Source organism: Apodemus sylvaticus, chromosome 7 (assembly GCF_947179515.1).
Source record: "Apodemus sylvaticus chromosome 7, mApoSyl1.1, whole genome shotgun sequence".
NCBI classification, from domain to species: Eukaryota; Metazoa; Chordata; class Mammalia; order Rodentia; family Muridae; genus Apodemus; species Apodemus sylvaticus.
This window is the reverse complement of record NC_067478.1, coordinates 112,597,737-112,614,884: the sequence shown is the minus strand read 5'-3', so window position 1 is coordinate 112,614,884 and position 17,148 is coordinate 112,597,737. Positions and strand designations below refer to the sequence as shown.

Below are 17,148 nucleotides of genomic sequence, written 5' to 3'. Positions count from 1 at the left end.
TGGAGTTTCTCTAATATCAGAAAATGTTCTGTGTGAAAAATGTTCAGGTAAATGTTTCCTTTTAATAATTTGATTTGGTAGAAGTACCTATGTGAGTGCACAGGTGTGCAGGACACAGGACCACTCTCAGGAGTCCATCCTCTCCTTACACCATGGGTTCCTGAGATTGAACTTCAGTTGTCAGGTTGTGTGAGAAGGGTTTTAATACTTAGCTCTGAGTGGAGATTTCTCCTCATCACTGGGGTGATATCTGTCGCACAGACTGATCAATGTCTTCTCCTTGCAGGAGTGAGTTAGTGCAGCTGAGCCTGATGACACAGGGTATGAAACCAAAACTCAGTGCCCATCCCAACACTGGGCTGACGGCAAGGTTCAGCTGCTTCCAAGGTGAGTGTCAGCACTGATATAATGACCCGAGGTGCGCTTCAACAGTGAGATGATCTTTGTACAATGAATATTTTAATTCACTGAAAAGATATGTCTAGTTAAGTCACATTGTAATCATATTTAGGCAGATGGTCATTTTACAAACAAAAATTAATGAATACCAATTTAGTGATGTACATGATTCACGCTGAAAACTATGGTATCATTTGTTCCTTGAGACACACAGAATGATTAATTCAGATCGATTAAAATATTTGTATGTTTTCTATTAAATATTTTAGCAGTTGATTTTTTATTTTGGAGACAGTATTTCTCTTTGTATCCCTGGCTATCCTGGGACTCGCTCTGTAAACCAGGCTGGGCTTGGACTCACGGACATCCACCTGCCTTTGGCTCTGGAGTGCTTTAATTAAAGACATGTGAAGCCATGCTCAGCTATCAGTTGAATTTTTAAAGTGTATTATATTTCATAGATTAAAAATTCACAAGATATAGTGGCACCCACTTGTAACCCCAGTATTAAAAGCATGGCATCCGCAGGACTGCCCATGAGTTTGAGGCCAAATAGGTTGACATAGTAACTTCCATGCCAGTCAAGGGTATATAGCAAGAAGTCCTATCTCAAAGAAACTACAGAAATGTTCATTAAACAAATTCAAACAGACAAAGCCATATATCCCAGGTAATAAAAATAAAACAAGTTGATAAGACACAGGGCAGTCTGAATTACACTGGGAGATCAAAATATGGATTGTAACATCACAGGTAAAGAATATAGGAGGAACCAGGGTTTAGTTAAATGCAGATAATTGCTACTAGCGAACAACTTTTAATGCATGCTTAGATTTATCTTTCATACAAATCTGTATAGTGGGATGAAAATCAAAACAATAAGATGAAAACAATCCTGACCTAGGACTTAGGAATAACTTTTCATAGAGACTCAGGGGTACAGCCTTCAGGGGGGTCCTCATTTTGTTGTACACAACTTGTTTGCCTGGTGTAGCTAAAGCTCCTGACAGAACTGTGCTATGGCTTCTACCTCTGCAGCTTCTGCAGATTTTCAAAGAAGTGTTCATTATGTAGTCGTTCTCTTTCTTTGGGTGAACTTCTTGACTTTGATTTACCTGGGCTATAGCTACCCTTCCAGTCTTAGACTTTCTATTTTTAAAATCCAGTAAATGTCTAGGAATCTGTCTCTCTCTATCACCTGATAAATGTAAATATTTGTTTTAAGTAAAATGTCTCTTCCCACAGTGAAAATATTCTTTCAAAATTTCATCATATTCAATTGCAACCCAAGCCTAGTTTTTGATGACAGAAAATCCATTTCTGGATTTAGCTGGATCCTGTAGTGCTTCCTGGGGAGCAGACAGCTCCACCACTGGGAAATATTAGTGGGAACTGGATTTGAAAGACCATGAGCAATGGACTGTAGGAGTCTGTAACAATGCCTGGTTAAAGAAGAGAAGCTATGACATTGGATCTGAAAGTGCATTTCTTCTTGTATATTTGAAGGAGGGTGATCATTACAGTCTCCGCACCACCTGCCCAACATTTCACCACTATAGAGAGAAACTAGCTGGCTGGGTTGGTGTGTTCCTTGATTGTGAGGGTGGATGTGTGAGTTTTCTGACGGTAGCCGAGAGTTCCCTCATATACAACTACTGCCCTGGAACTTTCCATTGCACTGTCAGGCCTTTCTTCTCTACTGTCTACACATGATTATAGGAAGCTGTATATGCTAGTGCTTTTCCATGGTAATGTGTCGTCTCTTTATTGCAATTGAATATTGTGATGGTTTGTATGTGCTTGGCATTATTAGAAGGTATGGTGTTGGAGTAGGTGTGTCACTGTGGGTGCGGGCTTCAAGAACATTATCCCAGCTGCATGAAAGCCAATTTTCAACTAGAAGCCTTCAGGTGAAGATGTAGAATCCTCAGCTCTGCCTGCACCATGCCTGCCTAGATGTTGCCATGCTCCTACTTTGATGATAATGGATTGAACCTCTGAACCTGTAAGCCAGCCCCAATTAAATATTGTCCTTTATAAGATTTACCTTGTCCATGGTGTCTATTGACAGCAGTAAACCCTAACTTAAGACAAATATCACAATGATATTAAATGTAAAAGATGGGTGACTGCTCGTTTCTTATCTGTGGTCCACATGTTCCTCCCAGAATACTTACTTTCACAGTGGTTAATGCTTTTTGTTTGTTTGTTTTTACATATTTGTGAGAATAACTAATTCGAATATTGGATCTACTGTAGACCTAGAACTTTTTAAGTGTGCTCAGGATACCTAGTGGGATTCCAGCCATTAAAATATTATGTATCTGTGTGACTTCATTTTGGCAATCAGAAGCACAGATCTAATGTAGGCAGATTTGTTGATCAATAAAAGCTTGAATCCTTATTTAATCTAAACAAATATAATTATTTATCATCTGGGATGGAACAAAAAAACAGACTCTCATTCTTCAGAGGGAAGGGATTTTTTTTTTATAAATTAATTTTTTATTAGATATAATTTATTTACATTTCAAATGATTTCCCCTTTTCTAGCCCCCCCACTCCCCGAAAGTCCCGTAAGCCCCCTTCTCTTCCCCTGTCCTCCCTCCCACCCCTTCCCACTTCCCCGTTCTGGTTTTGCCGAATACTGTTTCACTGAGTCTTTCCAGAACCAGGGGCCACTCCTCCTTTCTTCTTGTATCTCATTTGATGTGTGGATTATGTTTTGGGTATTCCAGTTTTCTAGGTTAATAACCACTTATTAGTGAGTGCATACCATGATTCACCTTTTGAGTCTGGGTTACCTCACTTAGTATGATGTTCTCTAGCTCCATCCATTTGCCTAAGAATTTCATGAATTCATTGTTTCTAATGGCTGAATAGTACTCCATTGTGTAGATATACCACATTTTTTGTATCCACTCTTCTGTTGAGGGATACCTGGGTTCTTTACAGCATCTGGCAATTATAAATAGGGCTGCTATGAACATAGTAGAGCATGTATCCTTATTACATGGTGGGGAATCCTCTGGATATATGCCCAGGAGTGGTATAGCAGAATCTTCTGGAAGTGAGGTGCCCAGTTTTCGGAGGAACCGCCAGACTGATTTCCAGAGTGGTTGTACCAATTTGCAACCCCACCAGCAGTGGAGGAGTGTTCCTCTTTCTCCACATCCTCTCCAACACCTGCTATCTCCTGAATTTTTAATCTTAGCCATTCTGACTGGTGTAAGATGAAATCTTAGGGTTGTTTTGATTTGCATTTCCCTAATGACTAATGAAGTTGAGCATTTTTTAAGATGCTTCTCTGCCATCCGAAGTTCTTCAGGTGAAAATTCTTTGTTTGACTCTGTACCCCATTTTTTAATAGGGTTGTTCGGTTTTCTGGAGTCTAACTTCTTGAGTTCTTTATATATATTGGATATTAGCCCTCTATCTGATGTAGGATTGGTGAAGATCTTTTCCCAATTTGTTGGTTGCCGATCTGTCCTCTTGATGGTGTCCTTTGCCTTACAGAAACTCTGTAACCTTATGAGGTCCCATTTGTCAATTCTTGCTCTTAGAGCATACGCTATTGGTGTTCTGTTCAGAAACTTTCTCCCTGTACCGATGTCCTCAAGGGTCTTCCCCAGTTTCTTTTCTATTAGCTTCAGAGTGTCTGGCTTTATGTGGAGGTCCTTGATCCATTTGGATTTGAGCTTAGTACAAGGAGACAAGGATGGATCAATTCGCATTCTTCTGCATGCTGACCTCCAGTTGAACCAGCACCATTTGTTGAAAATGCTATCTTTTTTCCATTGGATGTTTTCAGCCTCTTTGTCGAGGATCAAGTGGCCATAGGTGTGTGGGTTCATTTCTGGATCTTCAATCCTGTTCCATTGATCCTCCTGCCTGTCACTGTACCAATACCATGCAGTTTTTATTTAACACTATTGCTCTGTAGTATTGCTTGAGGTCAGGGATACTGATTCCCCCAGATTTTCTTTTGTTGCTGAGAATAGTTTTAGCTATCCTGGGTTTTTTGTTGTTCCAGATGAATTTGATAATTGCTCTTTCTAACTCTGTGAAGAATTGAGTTGGGATTTTGATGGGTATTGCATTGAATCCGTATAGTGCTTTAGGCAAAATGGCCATTTTAACTATATTGATTCTACCGATCCATGAGCATGGGAGGTTTTCCCATTTTTTGAGGTCTTCTTCCATTTCCTTCTTCAGAGTCTTGAAGTTCTTGTCATACAGATCTTTCACATGTTTGGTAAGAGTCACCCCAAGATACTTTATACTGTTTGTGGCTATTGTGAAGGGGGTCATTTCCCTAATTTCTTTCTCAGCCTGCTTATCCTTTGAGTATAGGAAGGCCACTGATTTGCTGGAGTTGATTTTATAACCTGCCACTTTGCTGAAGTTGTTTATCAGCTGTAGGAGCTCTCTAGTGGAGTTCTTTGGGTCACTTAGGTAGACGATCATGTCGTCTGCAAATAATGATAGTTTGACTTCTTCCTTTTCAATTTGTATCCCTTTGACCTCCTTATGTTGTCGAATTGCCCGAGCTAGTACCTCAAGTACAATATTGAAAAGATAAGGAAAAAGGGGGCAGCCTTGTCTGGTCCCTGATTTCAGTGGGATTGCTTCAAGTTTCTCTCCATTTAGTTTGATGCTGGCTACCGGTTTGCTGTATATTGCTTTTACTATGTTTAGGTATGGGCCTTGAATTCCTGTTCTCTCCAAGACTTAAAGCATGAAGGGATGCTGAATTTTGTCAAATGCTTTTTCAGCATCCAATGAAATGACCATGTGGTTTTGTTCTTTGAGTTTGTTTATGTAGTGGATTGTATTGATGGATTTCCGTATATTGAACCAACCCTGCATTCCCGGGATAAAGCCTACTTGATCATGGTGGATGATCGTTTTGATGTGTTCTTGGATTCGGTTGGCAAGAATTTTATTGAGTATTTTTGCATCGATGTTCATAAGGGAAATTGGTCTGAAGTTCTCTTTCTTTGTTGGATCTTTTTGTGGCTTTGGTATCAGCGTAATTGTGGCTTCGTAGAAGGAATTGGGTAGTGTTCCTTCTGTTTCTATTTTGTGGATTAGTTTGAAGAGTATTGGTGTTAACTCTTCTTTGAAGGTCTGGTAGAACTCTGCACTGAAGCCATCTGGTCCTGTGCTTTTTTTGGTTGGAAGACTTTCTATGACTCCTTCTATTTCTTTAGGCATTATGGGACTGTTTAGATGATCTATGTGCTCCTGATTTAATTTTGGTATTTGGTATCTGTCAAGGAAATTGTCCGTTTCCTCCAGGTTCTCCAGTTGTGTTGAGTACAGGCTCTTGTAGTAGGATCTGATGATTCTTTGGATTTCCTCAGTTTCCGTTGTTATATCTCCCTTTTCATTTCTAAGTTTGTTAATTTGGATACTTTCTCTGTGCCCTTTGGTCAGTCTGGCTAAGGGTTTATCTATCTTGTTGATTTTCTCAAAGAACCAGCTCCTGGTTTTGTTGATTTTTTGTATGGTTCTCTTTGTTTCTACTTGATTGATTTCGGCCCTGAGTTTGATGATTTCCTGCCTTCTACTCCTCCTGGGCGAAATAGCTTCTTTTTGTTCTAGGGCTTTCAGGTGTGTCATTAAGCTGGTAATGTATGCTCTCTCCATTTTCTTTTTGGAGGCACTCAGGGCTATGAGTTTTCCTCTTAGCACTGCTTTCATTGTGTCCCATAGATTTGGGTATGTTGTGTTTTCATTTTCATTATGTTCTAAAAAGTCTTTAATTTCTTTCTTTATTTCTTCCTTGACCAAGGTATCATTGAGTAGAGTATTGTTCAGTTTCCACGTGTATGTGGGTTTTCTGTTGTTTCTGTTGCTATTGAAGATCACTTTTACTCCATAGTGATCAGATAGGAGGCATGGGATTAGTTCTATCTTCTTATATTTGTTTAGGTCTGTCTTGTGACCAATTATATGGTCGATTTTGGAGAAGGTACCATGAGGTGCTGAGAAAAAGGTATATTCTTTTGTTTTAGGATAGAATGTTCTATATATATCTGTTAAATCTAATTGGTCCAAAGCTTCAATTAGTTTCATTGTGTCCCTGTTTAGTTTCTGTTTTCCTGATCGGTCCATTGAGGAAAGTGCAGTGTTGAAGTCACCCACAATTATTGTGTTAGGTGCAATGTGTGCTTTTAGTTTTAATAAAGTTTCTTTTATGAAAGAGGGTGCCCTTCCATTTGGGGCATAGATGTTCAGGATTGACAGTTCTTCTTTTTGTATTTTTCCTTTGACCAGCAAGAAGTGACCCTCAGGGTCCCTTTTGATGACTTTGGGTTGAAAGTCAATTTTATCTGATATTAAAATGGCTACTCCAGCTTGTTTCCTGAGACCATTTGCTTGTAAAAGGATTTTTTTTTTGTTAGATTTTCTGGATTTTTTTCACTTCCATTATTTTCAAGCTGTTTTATATTATGGACTTGAACACTTGAAAAAATGTTAAGTAACCCCTTAGTGCACCTGAGGTCCATGCTGACTAATTCCTAACTCAAGTGGACTGTGCAACTTTTGGAGTCTAAATATACTCATATTTGCTAAATGGGAGTTAGGCAGTATTAGTATTAGTGTTAGTGTTAATGTTAGCATTTTTTTTTAGTAATAACAATAGTTCTAAAGTTGTACTGAGTGCTCATCTGTAGGAATTGCTCTGGCTCCTTTGTGTGCAAGGAAGATATGTGATCCTTATGCCAAGGCTAGTGGATAGGCTGCAATATGGCCCATTTTTTACCAAGGAGGAAACAAAGTATAGAGAAGTCAGATATGTTGTTGCAGTCACATGGATGGAGCCCTGAGCCCTGAAATGAAGCCAGCCCTGTTGTAATTGGAGTTAGTGCTCTTCCTATCTCTGCTGTGCTTCTGTACCACATCTGGCTCTGAAATTCTCATAGCGTTTCCAGGCATAGTTCAAGTGTAATGAGAAGATAGCTTTCATGTTTTTTTTTTTTGATCAGTGTGGGGCAGTTTCCTTTCAGAAAAGGAAAAAGAGAAAAAAAAAGTTAAATATCTATTTCCCCATCCTACGGGGCCACCAGACCATTGGCATAGACATGTGGCTGTGTGTTTTCTACCAATTTGCCATGCCCGTGTCTACTGGCTCACTGTGTAGCACTGTTTGCCACCAGCAGAATAAGTCATTTCTCTTAGCTGTAATATAGAATTCAGATTGCTTTAAAATGAGCTCAAATACCTCTTCCCTTTTTCCCTTTTTTATTTTTTCAAATTAAAGATTTACATGGAAAATATTTTAGATAAACATGTTAAAATTGACATTTTCATGGAAAATTAAAGAGTAAAGTGGTAGACATGTAAAACATTGCTAAATTAACTCAAATATTGAATAGAAACATTTTATGATAGAATTGAAGATTTACATGGAAAATATATCAGATGAAATTGTAGAAAAATGTAGAAAAGCATGTTAGAATTGAAGATTATCATGGAAATTTTTATATAGCTATAATAGTGGTAGTCATAAATGTATTTCTAATGCAAATCTTGGATTTTATCACAAATATTTTTAATTCCACCTTCAATTAATTTAGAAAGACTTTTTATATCTACCATTTTATATGTAAAATTTTCTCTTAGCTGGAATACAGAATTGAGATTGCTTTAAAATGATTTCAAACACCTCTTCCCTTTTTCCCTTTTTTATTTTTTTAAATTAAAGATTTACATGTAAAATATTTCAGATAAACACGTTAAAATTGACAATTTTCATGGAAAATTAAAGAGTAACGTGGTAGACATGTGTCTTAGTCAGGGTTTCTATTCCTGCACAAACATCATGACCGAGAAGCAAGTTGGGGAGGAAAGGTTTTATTGAGCTTACACTTCCACGTTGCAGTTCATCACTAAAGGAAGTCAGGACTGGAACTCAAGCAGGTCAGAAAGCAGGAGCTGATGCAGAGGCCATGGAGGGATGTTTCTTACTGACTTGCTTCCCCTGGCTTGCTCATCCTGTTCTCTTATAGAACCCAAGAGTACCAGCCTGAAGGTGGTACCACCCACAAGGGGCCCTCCCCACTTGATCACTAATTGAGAAAATGCTCCACAGCTGGATCTCATGGAGGCATTTCCCCAACTGAAGCTCCTTTCTTAGTGATAACTCCAGCCTGTGTCAAGTTGACACACAAAACTAGTTAGTACAACATTAGCCAGTAAAACATTGCTAAATTAATTGAAATATGGAATAGAAATATTTTATGATAGAATTGAGGATTTACATGGAAAATATATCAGATGTAATTGTAGAAAAATGTAGAAAAGCATGTTAGAATTGAAGATTATCATGGAAAATTTTATATAGCTATAATAGTAGTAGTCTTAAATGTATTCCTAATGCAAATCTTGGATTTTATCACAAATATTTTTAATTCCACCTTCAATTAATTTAGAAAGACTTTTTATATCTACCATTTTATATGTAAAAATTTCCATGAACTAGTCAATTATAATGTGTTTGTCTATATATTTCTTGAATTTTACCAGAAATATTTTCCATGTAAATCTTCAATTTTATCTGAAAATGTTTATAATTCCACCTTCAATCAACTTAAAATTATATTTATGCCTATCATTTTATCTGTATAATTTCCATGATGATCTTTAATTTTAACATGTTTTTCTATATATTCAATTTTATCAGAAATATTTTCCATGTAAAGCTACAAATTTATCAGAAAATGTTTACAATTCCACTTTCATACACCTCTTCTATCATTTTGACAACATAAACTCCCAGTTGTAAAAGAAAAGATCTGAGAACCTGCATAGGAGATTCTTGAACAGTGCATTTGTGCATGTGTGCATGTGTGTGTGTGTGTGTGCGCGTGAGAGAGAGAGAGAGAGAGAGAGAGATGTTCTTTCATACCTCTATTAGGTAGTGTTTTCCTACTATATATACGCTAATATCTCTGTGACTCCAAGATAATTCACACAATATGTTAGTAAGGAGTTAGATTTTAGAGTAACAAATACTCTGTGTCTTTCTCATGCTGGGCTAGACAATGGGAGCATAGTGTAAACCTATAGAGCTTGTGAGGCTCTTTGCCATAGGCTCATTTATGACCTCTGGGCTAGAAGACACTTGTCTTCACTTAAGGTGTACATAGTGCAGCAGAAGTTTTTCTGAGCCCCTCCCAGAGCCAACCAGAAGAAACATAGTATCTGAAATGTTTTAGCTAGACTCAAATCAGGCCAAGTTAGAAAGAAGAGTCTTTGAGAAGGTGGACTGACTTACAGTAAGACAGCACTAAGCAAGCAGACTTATAACAAAATAGAAATGGAACAGCCAGTGTTCAATACAGTTGATTGCATAGAACTTTTAAATACTTGTAATTAATGAAGACATAAACATTTTTAGAAGATAAGAAACAAACTAAAAATAATCTCACATATTAAAGTTTTCAGACTTCCTATAAGTTAATAAAGCCATTGAAAACTGGGTAAAAGATAGGAACATGCAGTTCTAAGAATTAGTCAATAAATATGAATATATGCTCAGCATGAAGAGAAGTTGTACTAGTAACCAAGGGGAAATGAATGAACACAAACTAACTAAGTGTGTGTATTTAGTGTAACAAAGTGGAGGAATGTGATAGACTACTAGGACTCATGTTCACCTCCTTGCACCAGGGCAATGCTGGGCACTCTTACCATGTTTATGGCAGGTTTATAAATTAGTAGATCCACCATGGAAGAGAAAACTCCAGTCATTTCAAAGTGGATATACACCATCATTAAATAACTCTACAAGCAAATATCCACCCTAGAAAACATGCCTATACTGAGGGAAAGGCCTAAATAACTTAAATAAATATACTCCAGCAGGAAGAGACAAGCTCTTCAATGGCATGTACATACAGCAAAACACATGAAGAACTCTTTTAATTTTTATTCATGGTGCTAGAGGTTGAATTAGAGACCTTGCTCACAGACTACAGGGACTCTACAATTGATGTACTTCCTCAGGCCAAAAAAATGTCCTTTAAAATGTTATTTTAGTGCCCTGGGTTGACAAAAGCAGTTACAGCATAAATCTATGTATTATTTGAGTGGGGGAGATGAAAGGGTCCTTCATGTGCCCAGAAGTGGCTTTCTGCTGCCTTACTGTGTAGTTGAAGATTACCTTGAAGTTTTGGTCCTCTTATCTTCCTTTTTATGTTCCAGAATGGGCACTTCCATGTATAGACAAGATACCAATTTGTAAAATATTTCCCAGAAGGACTAACCATGAGGCTAAGGATACAGTACACTGATAGAACATATGCTCAGACCACGTTAGGCTCTAGATTTAATCCCTAGTGACAAAGGGCCATGAGGGAGTCTGGTTATCCACACATGAGAGTGTGCTAAGAAAACGGAAAAGCTTGGTGTGTAAGTAATGAATGTACAAAACCATACATATGGTTGACTATTACAACACAATAAAGTACATATGACAATATTTAATACCAGATCTTCTGTACTAGTTCTCAATTGTCATAAAAGACCCTAGAAGCAATACCAGAACAGGGAAGTGGGAAGGGGTGGATGGGGGAACAGGGAGAAGGAAGAAGGCTTATGGAACTTTCAGGGAGTGGGAAGCCAGAAAAGGGGAAATCATTTGAAATGTAAATAAAAAATATATCGAATAAAAAAATGAAAGAAATAGACCCTAGAAAAAGGCAGGCACTTGGGGATCTGCACTGCTGATATTGAAGATATGGTTAAAAAAATAATGATGATATTCTCAAGCCCAGACCTCACAGCCTGAATTAAAGCTGGAGACACAAATGTACTCCAACTATAAAGTTGGGGGTGGGTTGGAGAGATGGCTCAGCAATTAGGAACACGCTCTTCCAGAGGTCCTGAGGTCAAATTCCAGCAACCACATGCTGGCTCACAACCATCTCTAACAGAACCTGATACCCTCTTCTGGTGTGTCTGAAGTCAGCTACAGTGTGCTCACATACATAAAATAAATGTATAAATCTTAATTTTAAACATTTATTTCCAGTAAGGTACACTGGAAATAACCCAGGGGATTTTTGTTTTGCTTAATTTTAATTAAGAGCATCTTAATTAATAAAGAGACTGAAGTCCTTTGACTGTTATTTTGCTGTTTGTTTTAATCAGTAAGGAAACTTTTCATTCCTATTCTTCATTAGAGAAATTATATATATAGTATCTATGTATATATATATAGAAAAAAGTATATCTATATCTATTTATCTTCATAGATATAGATATATCTATAGATGGATAGATAGATAGATAAATAGATAGATAGATAGATAGATAGGGAGATAGATAGATAGGGAGATAGATATAGAATGGTTAAGTTTAAAAACTCAGGAAACAGCAGGTGTTGGCGAGGATGTGGAGAAAGAGGAACATTCCTTCACTGCTGGTGGGATTGTAAGATGGTACAACCACTATATACATCAGTCTGGTGGTTCCTAAGAAAACTGGACATGACACTTCTGGGGGACCCTACTATACCTCTCCTGGGCATATACCCAGAGGATTCCCCAGCATGCAATAAGGACACATGCTCCACTATGTTCATAGTAGCCTTATTTATAATAGCCAGAAGCTGGAAAGAACCCAGGTATCCCTCAAGTGAGGAATGGATACAGAAAATGTGGTATATATACACAATGGAGTACTATTCAGCAATTAAAAACAATGAATTCATGATTTTTTTTAGGCAAAGGGATGGAACAGGAAAATATCATCCTAAGCGAGGTAATGAAATCACAAAAGAATACACATGGAATGCAATCATTGATAAGTGGACATTAATTAACCCTGAGGCTCTGAATACTGAAGATACAATTAGCATATCAAATGACTCCCATGTAGAAGGAAGAAGAGGGCCCTAATCCTGGAAAGGCTTGACCCAGCATTGTAGGGGAGTACCAGGACAGGGAGGAGGAGAGATAGGAGAATGGATGAAGAGAAGAGGACTTACGGGACATATGGGGAGGGGGGAACTGGGAAAGGGGAAAGCTTTTGGATTGTAAACAAAGAATATAGAAAATAAAAAATATATATAATAAAAAAGAAATTCTATCTATCTATCTATATATCTATCTATCTATGTATCTATCTATCTATGTATCTATCTATCTATCTATCTATCTATCTATCTAGAAAAAAGTCATTACACATTCCCAGCCTCCATTCTGTTGTATCCATGCTTCTTTGTTATTCATTATGAATTCTTCCACAAAACTGGAATCTTGTTTGTACACACCCACATCCCTGGCAATCTGCTCTTGTGGAAGTTTTTTTAAGGAGAACTCCTGCAAAGGCAAATATAGTTACAATTCTTCTGCAGTTAATGATGCCATCTTCAAATACTTTTTCCATCACTTGGCTGAATATTATTCTGGCAGTATCTATGGATTCCACATGAAAGTCATTCAAGAACGGCTTCTGCTTCTTTTCAACTTCTTTCTGAACGGAGAAAGCGACTCTTTGTAGAACTCTGGATGTCTCACTTGGAGTCAATTCAAAGGCAGGTGCCTGTAGGACATACTGAAGATTGTTCTCAGCCAGGAAGTGGATATACTATGAATTCATAGGCAGTCATCTCTGGCAGAGCTGCCTGGAGCTGTCCATGTAGAGGCAGAGGAGGCAAAGGCTGCAAAGATAGGGCCTGCCAGGGGAGGAGCCTCAATCATATCTGGAGGTTGCTGGAAATTCTGTTTGCATCATGTCACAGTGTCCTTCCTTCTTGTCACTTTTTGTGCATGGGCTGTCTGTGAAAGCCAAGGTTCACACTGTGAAGGAGAAAAATGTTTCAGAGCAACACACCATTTCCTGTTCCTCTTATGATTCAGTTTAAAAGTCAAAAATGAGAGGATGTGGAGAAACCAGATTCCCTGTAAGTAGGTGGGAACTAGAAGCTCATCAAAGTCACTCTGGCAGTAGTACACTTGAGAAGTGGTTATGCTAGGCTGAGAGGAAAAAAAGTTAGCTCCTTTCATCAATTTATAATTTCTGATAAAAAACAATACAGCTTTAAATCGAACTCAGTATATACTTCTTTTTAAGAATCCATTTATTTTTTCTTTGCATTTGCCTGAGTGTGTATATATGTATCACATGCATGAATACCCACAGAAGCTAAAAGAGAGTGTTGGATCCCCGAGAACATGAGTTACAGGCAACCTGGTGCAGGTGCTGGGATGGAACCTGGGATCCCCTGAATCAGCAGCACGTGTTCTTAATTTCCAAGTCACATCTCTAGTCCTTAAACCATCTTTGTATATCATGTATATTACCCTTTATCTGGTTAGAAATCATGGGAGAAATTAGTAGTACTAACCTTAGACTGACAGTGCCTCATCTCAGTTGTAGACAAATCCTTCTTCCTGTTTATTGTGGCTTTGCCTGAACTTGGAAAAGGAAGCCATCTAGACTGACCTTAGAGGCTCAGGGTGAAGCTAACATAGATGACCTAAATACTGCTCCTGTTACTGTGTCTCCTGAGATGTAGGTGCTTCATGATGCTCCTCTTCATTCTGTTATGGGTAAATGATTTGGCTTCTCAGTGACCCCCTGACCCAGTGAGTACAGAACTTCCAGAGTGCACAGTTTGAAGTTAAGAGAAAATATATCATTTTGTTGAGCCTTGATAAGCAACTCTGAGAGCTAAGTGGAGATTGTGAAATCAGTGGTTAAGGCAACGTTGAAACTTTGATTTGGACGTTAAGTCTCCTCACCTAAGTATGCAGCAGGGAAAGCAGCTGCTGAATGCATGGAGATGAGGAGCTATGTTTGTCTGACAGCTTCAAGCTGATGCACCAGTGGTGGATAAGTAGAAATAATTCACATCCTTAGAAATATCAACTGTTTCTCCTTCCATTTTCGTCTTTCCATACATGCAACGACTTTGATTCTTTGCATCAGCATCTTATGAGTAATGGCAAACACAGAAGAGAAATCGATTTGCAACTTGTATTTATTTTATTTATATTTTAAAGAGTTTTATTTATTTATTTTGTACATAAGAGTACACCACCATTGCTCTCTTCAGACACACCAGAAGAGGGCACCAGACCCCATTACAGATGGTTCTGAGCTACCATGTAGTTGCTAGGAATTGAGCCCTGGACCGCTGGAAGAACAGTCGGTGATCTTAACTGCTGAGCCATCTCTCCAGCCCCTACAACTTGTATTTATGAATGTTGCTATAAAGTTGAGAAGGGAGGGAGAGAGGCTGCTCAGAGTGCTAGGAAATAAAAACTTGTGGTAGGTGTGGAAACACACAAGAGTTATTGATCCAAAGCCAGATGACCTTAAACCTACCACCAAGTGCACTAGAGGCTACAGGCCCTACCATCTGTTTCCATTCAGTGACTGCAAGGCAGGACTGTGAAGCCATACTCCCATACAAGCCAATGTCCTCAGAAGGAAACTGGTTCTACAACTTTCAGCAACATGTAGATTCTATTAACCTGCTTCCTGAGCACTCTGTCTCCACTCTCCATGCTCTTCTTTCTTCCTCACAAGGGTCTGTCCTGAGTCACTCTCTTGCAGCCTCCCGAGAGAGAGAGAGAGAGAGAGAGAGAGAGAGAGAGAGAGAGAGAGAGAGGGAGATACCTATACCACCACCAACCAAAAAATCTTACAATTAGTTTTCAGTCCAGAAAAAACTATACTGATTTGCTGGATGAAATAATTAGAATAGGTCAGATACTTCCTGAACAAATTATGATGGTCCTAGACTGAGGCCATGCAACAGTTCTGAAGCTCTGAGTTGTGTCCACTGTGAATTAAGTGGGACAGGCTGATTGAGGAGAGAGAGGTGATGGAGGAAGAATTGCCAATGTTTCCATATTTTAGATGTCCTTTTGCCTAGGGTCTTGGATTTATTATAGCATGCCTGCCTGGGGTCAATCTCAACAGCACAAATACAGAATGAAAACAACTGTGGCCTGACCAAGCCTTTCTTCGTGGTTATTTTGTCCAGAGGCTTCTATTAAAGAAGCATGAAAGCCTAACCAATACTGAAGAACTGCTTGTGACTGCCATGAGAACAAGAATGATTTGTGCTGTCTCAATGATGAATTCAATTTCTTTGCTATCAATCTTTTATTAATGTGTAAATCCTTGTGGATTTCATTGCACTTGCAAAATGTACTCCTATGTTCAGTTATCTATGCTTATAGTAAGCCACCCTCTCAATACTCAAGGTTTAAAATTGTGTGTGTGTGTGTGTGTGTGTGTGTGTATTTCTCATGGCCCTGACATTTTTGTTTTTGTTTTGTTTTTTTATTCGATATATTTTTTATTTACATTTCAAATGATTTCCCCTTTCCTAGCCCACCCCACTCCCCGAAAGTCCCTTAAGCCCCCTTCTCTCCCCCTGTCCTCCCACCCACCCCTTCCCACTTGCCCGTTCAGGTTTTGCTGAATACTGCTTCACTGAGTCTTTCCAGAACAAGGGGCCACTCTTCCTTTCTTCTTGTACCTCATTTGATATGTAGATTATGTTTTGGGTAATCCAGGTTTCTAGGTTAATATCCACTTATTAGTGAGTGCATACCATGATTCACCTTTTGAGTCTGGGTTACCTCACTTAGTATGATGTTCTCTAGCTCCATCCATTTGCCTAAGAATTTCATGAATTCATTGTTTCTAATGGCTGAATAGTACTCCATTGTGTAGATATACCACATTTTTTTGCATCCACTCTTCTGTTGAGGGATACCTAGGTTCTTTCCAGCATCTGGCAATTATAAATAGGGCTGCTATGAACATAGTAGAGCATGTATCCTTATTACATGGTGGGGAATCCTCTGGGTATATGTCCAGGAGTGGTATAGCAGGATCTTCTGGAAGTGAGGTGCCCAGTTTTCGGAGGAACCGCCAGACAGATTTCCAGAGTGGTTATACCAATTTGCAACCCCACCAGCAGTGGAGGAGTGTTCCTCTTTCTCCACACCCTCTCCAAACCTGCTATCTCCTGAATTTTTAATCTTAGCCATTCTGACTGGTGTAAGGTGAAATCTCAGGGTTGTTTTGATTTGCATTTCCCTAATGACTAATGAAGTTGAGCATTTTTTAAGATGCTTCTCTACCATCCGAAGTTCTTCAGGTGAGAATTCTTTGTTTAACTCTGTACCCCATTTTTTAATAGGGTTGTTTGGTTTTCTGGAGTCTAACTTCTTGAGTTCTTTATATATATTGGATAATAGCCCTCTATCTGATGTAGGATTGGTGAAGATCTTTTCCCAATTTGTTGGTTGCCGATTTGTCCTCTTGATGTTGTCCTTTGCCTTACAGAAACTTTGTAATTTTATGAGGTCCCATTTGTCAATTCTTGATCTTAGAGCATATGCTATTGGTGTTCTGTTCAGAAACTTTCTCCCTGTACCGATGTCCTCAAGGGTCTTCCCCAGTTTCTTTTCTATTAGCTTCAAAGTGTCTGGCTTTATGTGGAGGTCCTTGATCCATTTGGATTTGAGCTTAGTACAAGGAGACAAGGATGGATCAATTTGCATTCTTCTGCATGCTGACCTCCAGTTGAATCAGCACCATTTGTTGAAAAGGCTATCTTTTTTCCATTGGATGTTTTCAGCCTCTTTGTCGAGGATCAAGTGGCCATAGGTGTGTGGGTTCATTTCTGGATCTTCAATCCTGTTCCATTGATCCTCCTGCCTGTCACTGTACCAATACCATGCAGTTTTTAACACTATTGCTCTGTAG

The 17,148-nt window shown here is 38.6% G+C and overlaps 3 protein-coding genes across 27 annotated transcripts in view; 2 read left to right on the top strand and 1 right to left on the bottom strand.

Annotated features, from left to right (window-relative positions):
* Positions 1-17,148, top strand: part of LOC127689377 (uncharacterized) — a 175,510-nt gene that overhangs the window by 86,552 nt on the left and 71,810 nt on the right. The window lies entirely within an intron of this gene.
* Positions 1-17,148, top strand: part of LOC127689375 (nucleolar and coiled-body phosphoprotein 1-like) — a 568,994-nt gene that overhangs the window by 510,326 nt on the left and 41,520 nt on the right. For 22 of the 25 annotated variants that reach the window (XM_052188987.1, XM_052188989.1, XM_052188990.1 and 19 more), the window contains one exon: positions 287-387. The exons of the other annotated variants lie outside the window; for them this stretch is intronic. In XM_052188987.1, coding sequence (XP_052044947.1) covers positions 287-387 — 101 coding nt within the window. The remainder of the gene's footprint in view (positions 1-286; positions 388-17,148) is intronic. 25 annotated transcript variants of the gene reach the window in all.
* On the bottom strand, positions 12,637-13,783 carry LOC127689495 (bcl-2-related protein A1-like). The gene is made up of 2 exons (XM_052189203.1): positions 13,763-13,783; positions 12,637-13,002 (listed from the first exon to the last, which is right to left on the bottom strand). Exons 1-2 carry the CDS (start codon positions 13,781-13,783, stop codon positions 12,637-12,639), a joined length of 387 nt encoding a protein of 128 aa, XP_052045163.1.

Coding starts and splice junctions, on each gene's coding strand:
- LOC127689495 (XM_052189203.1), bottom strand. CDS start 13,783: ATGAGGCACTGTCAGTCTAAG. Junction 13,003..13,762: donor TGAGGCACTGTCAGTCTAAG/GTTAGTACTACT, acceptor ATGAATTCATAG/TATATCCACTTCCTGGCTGA.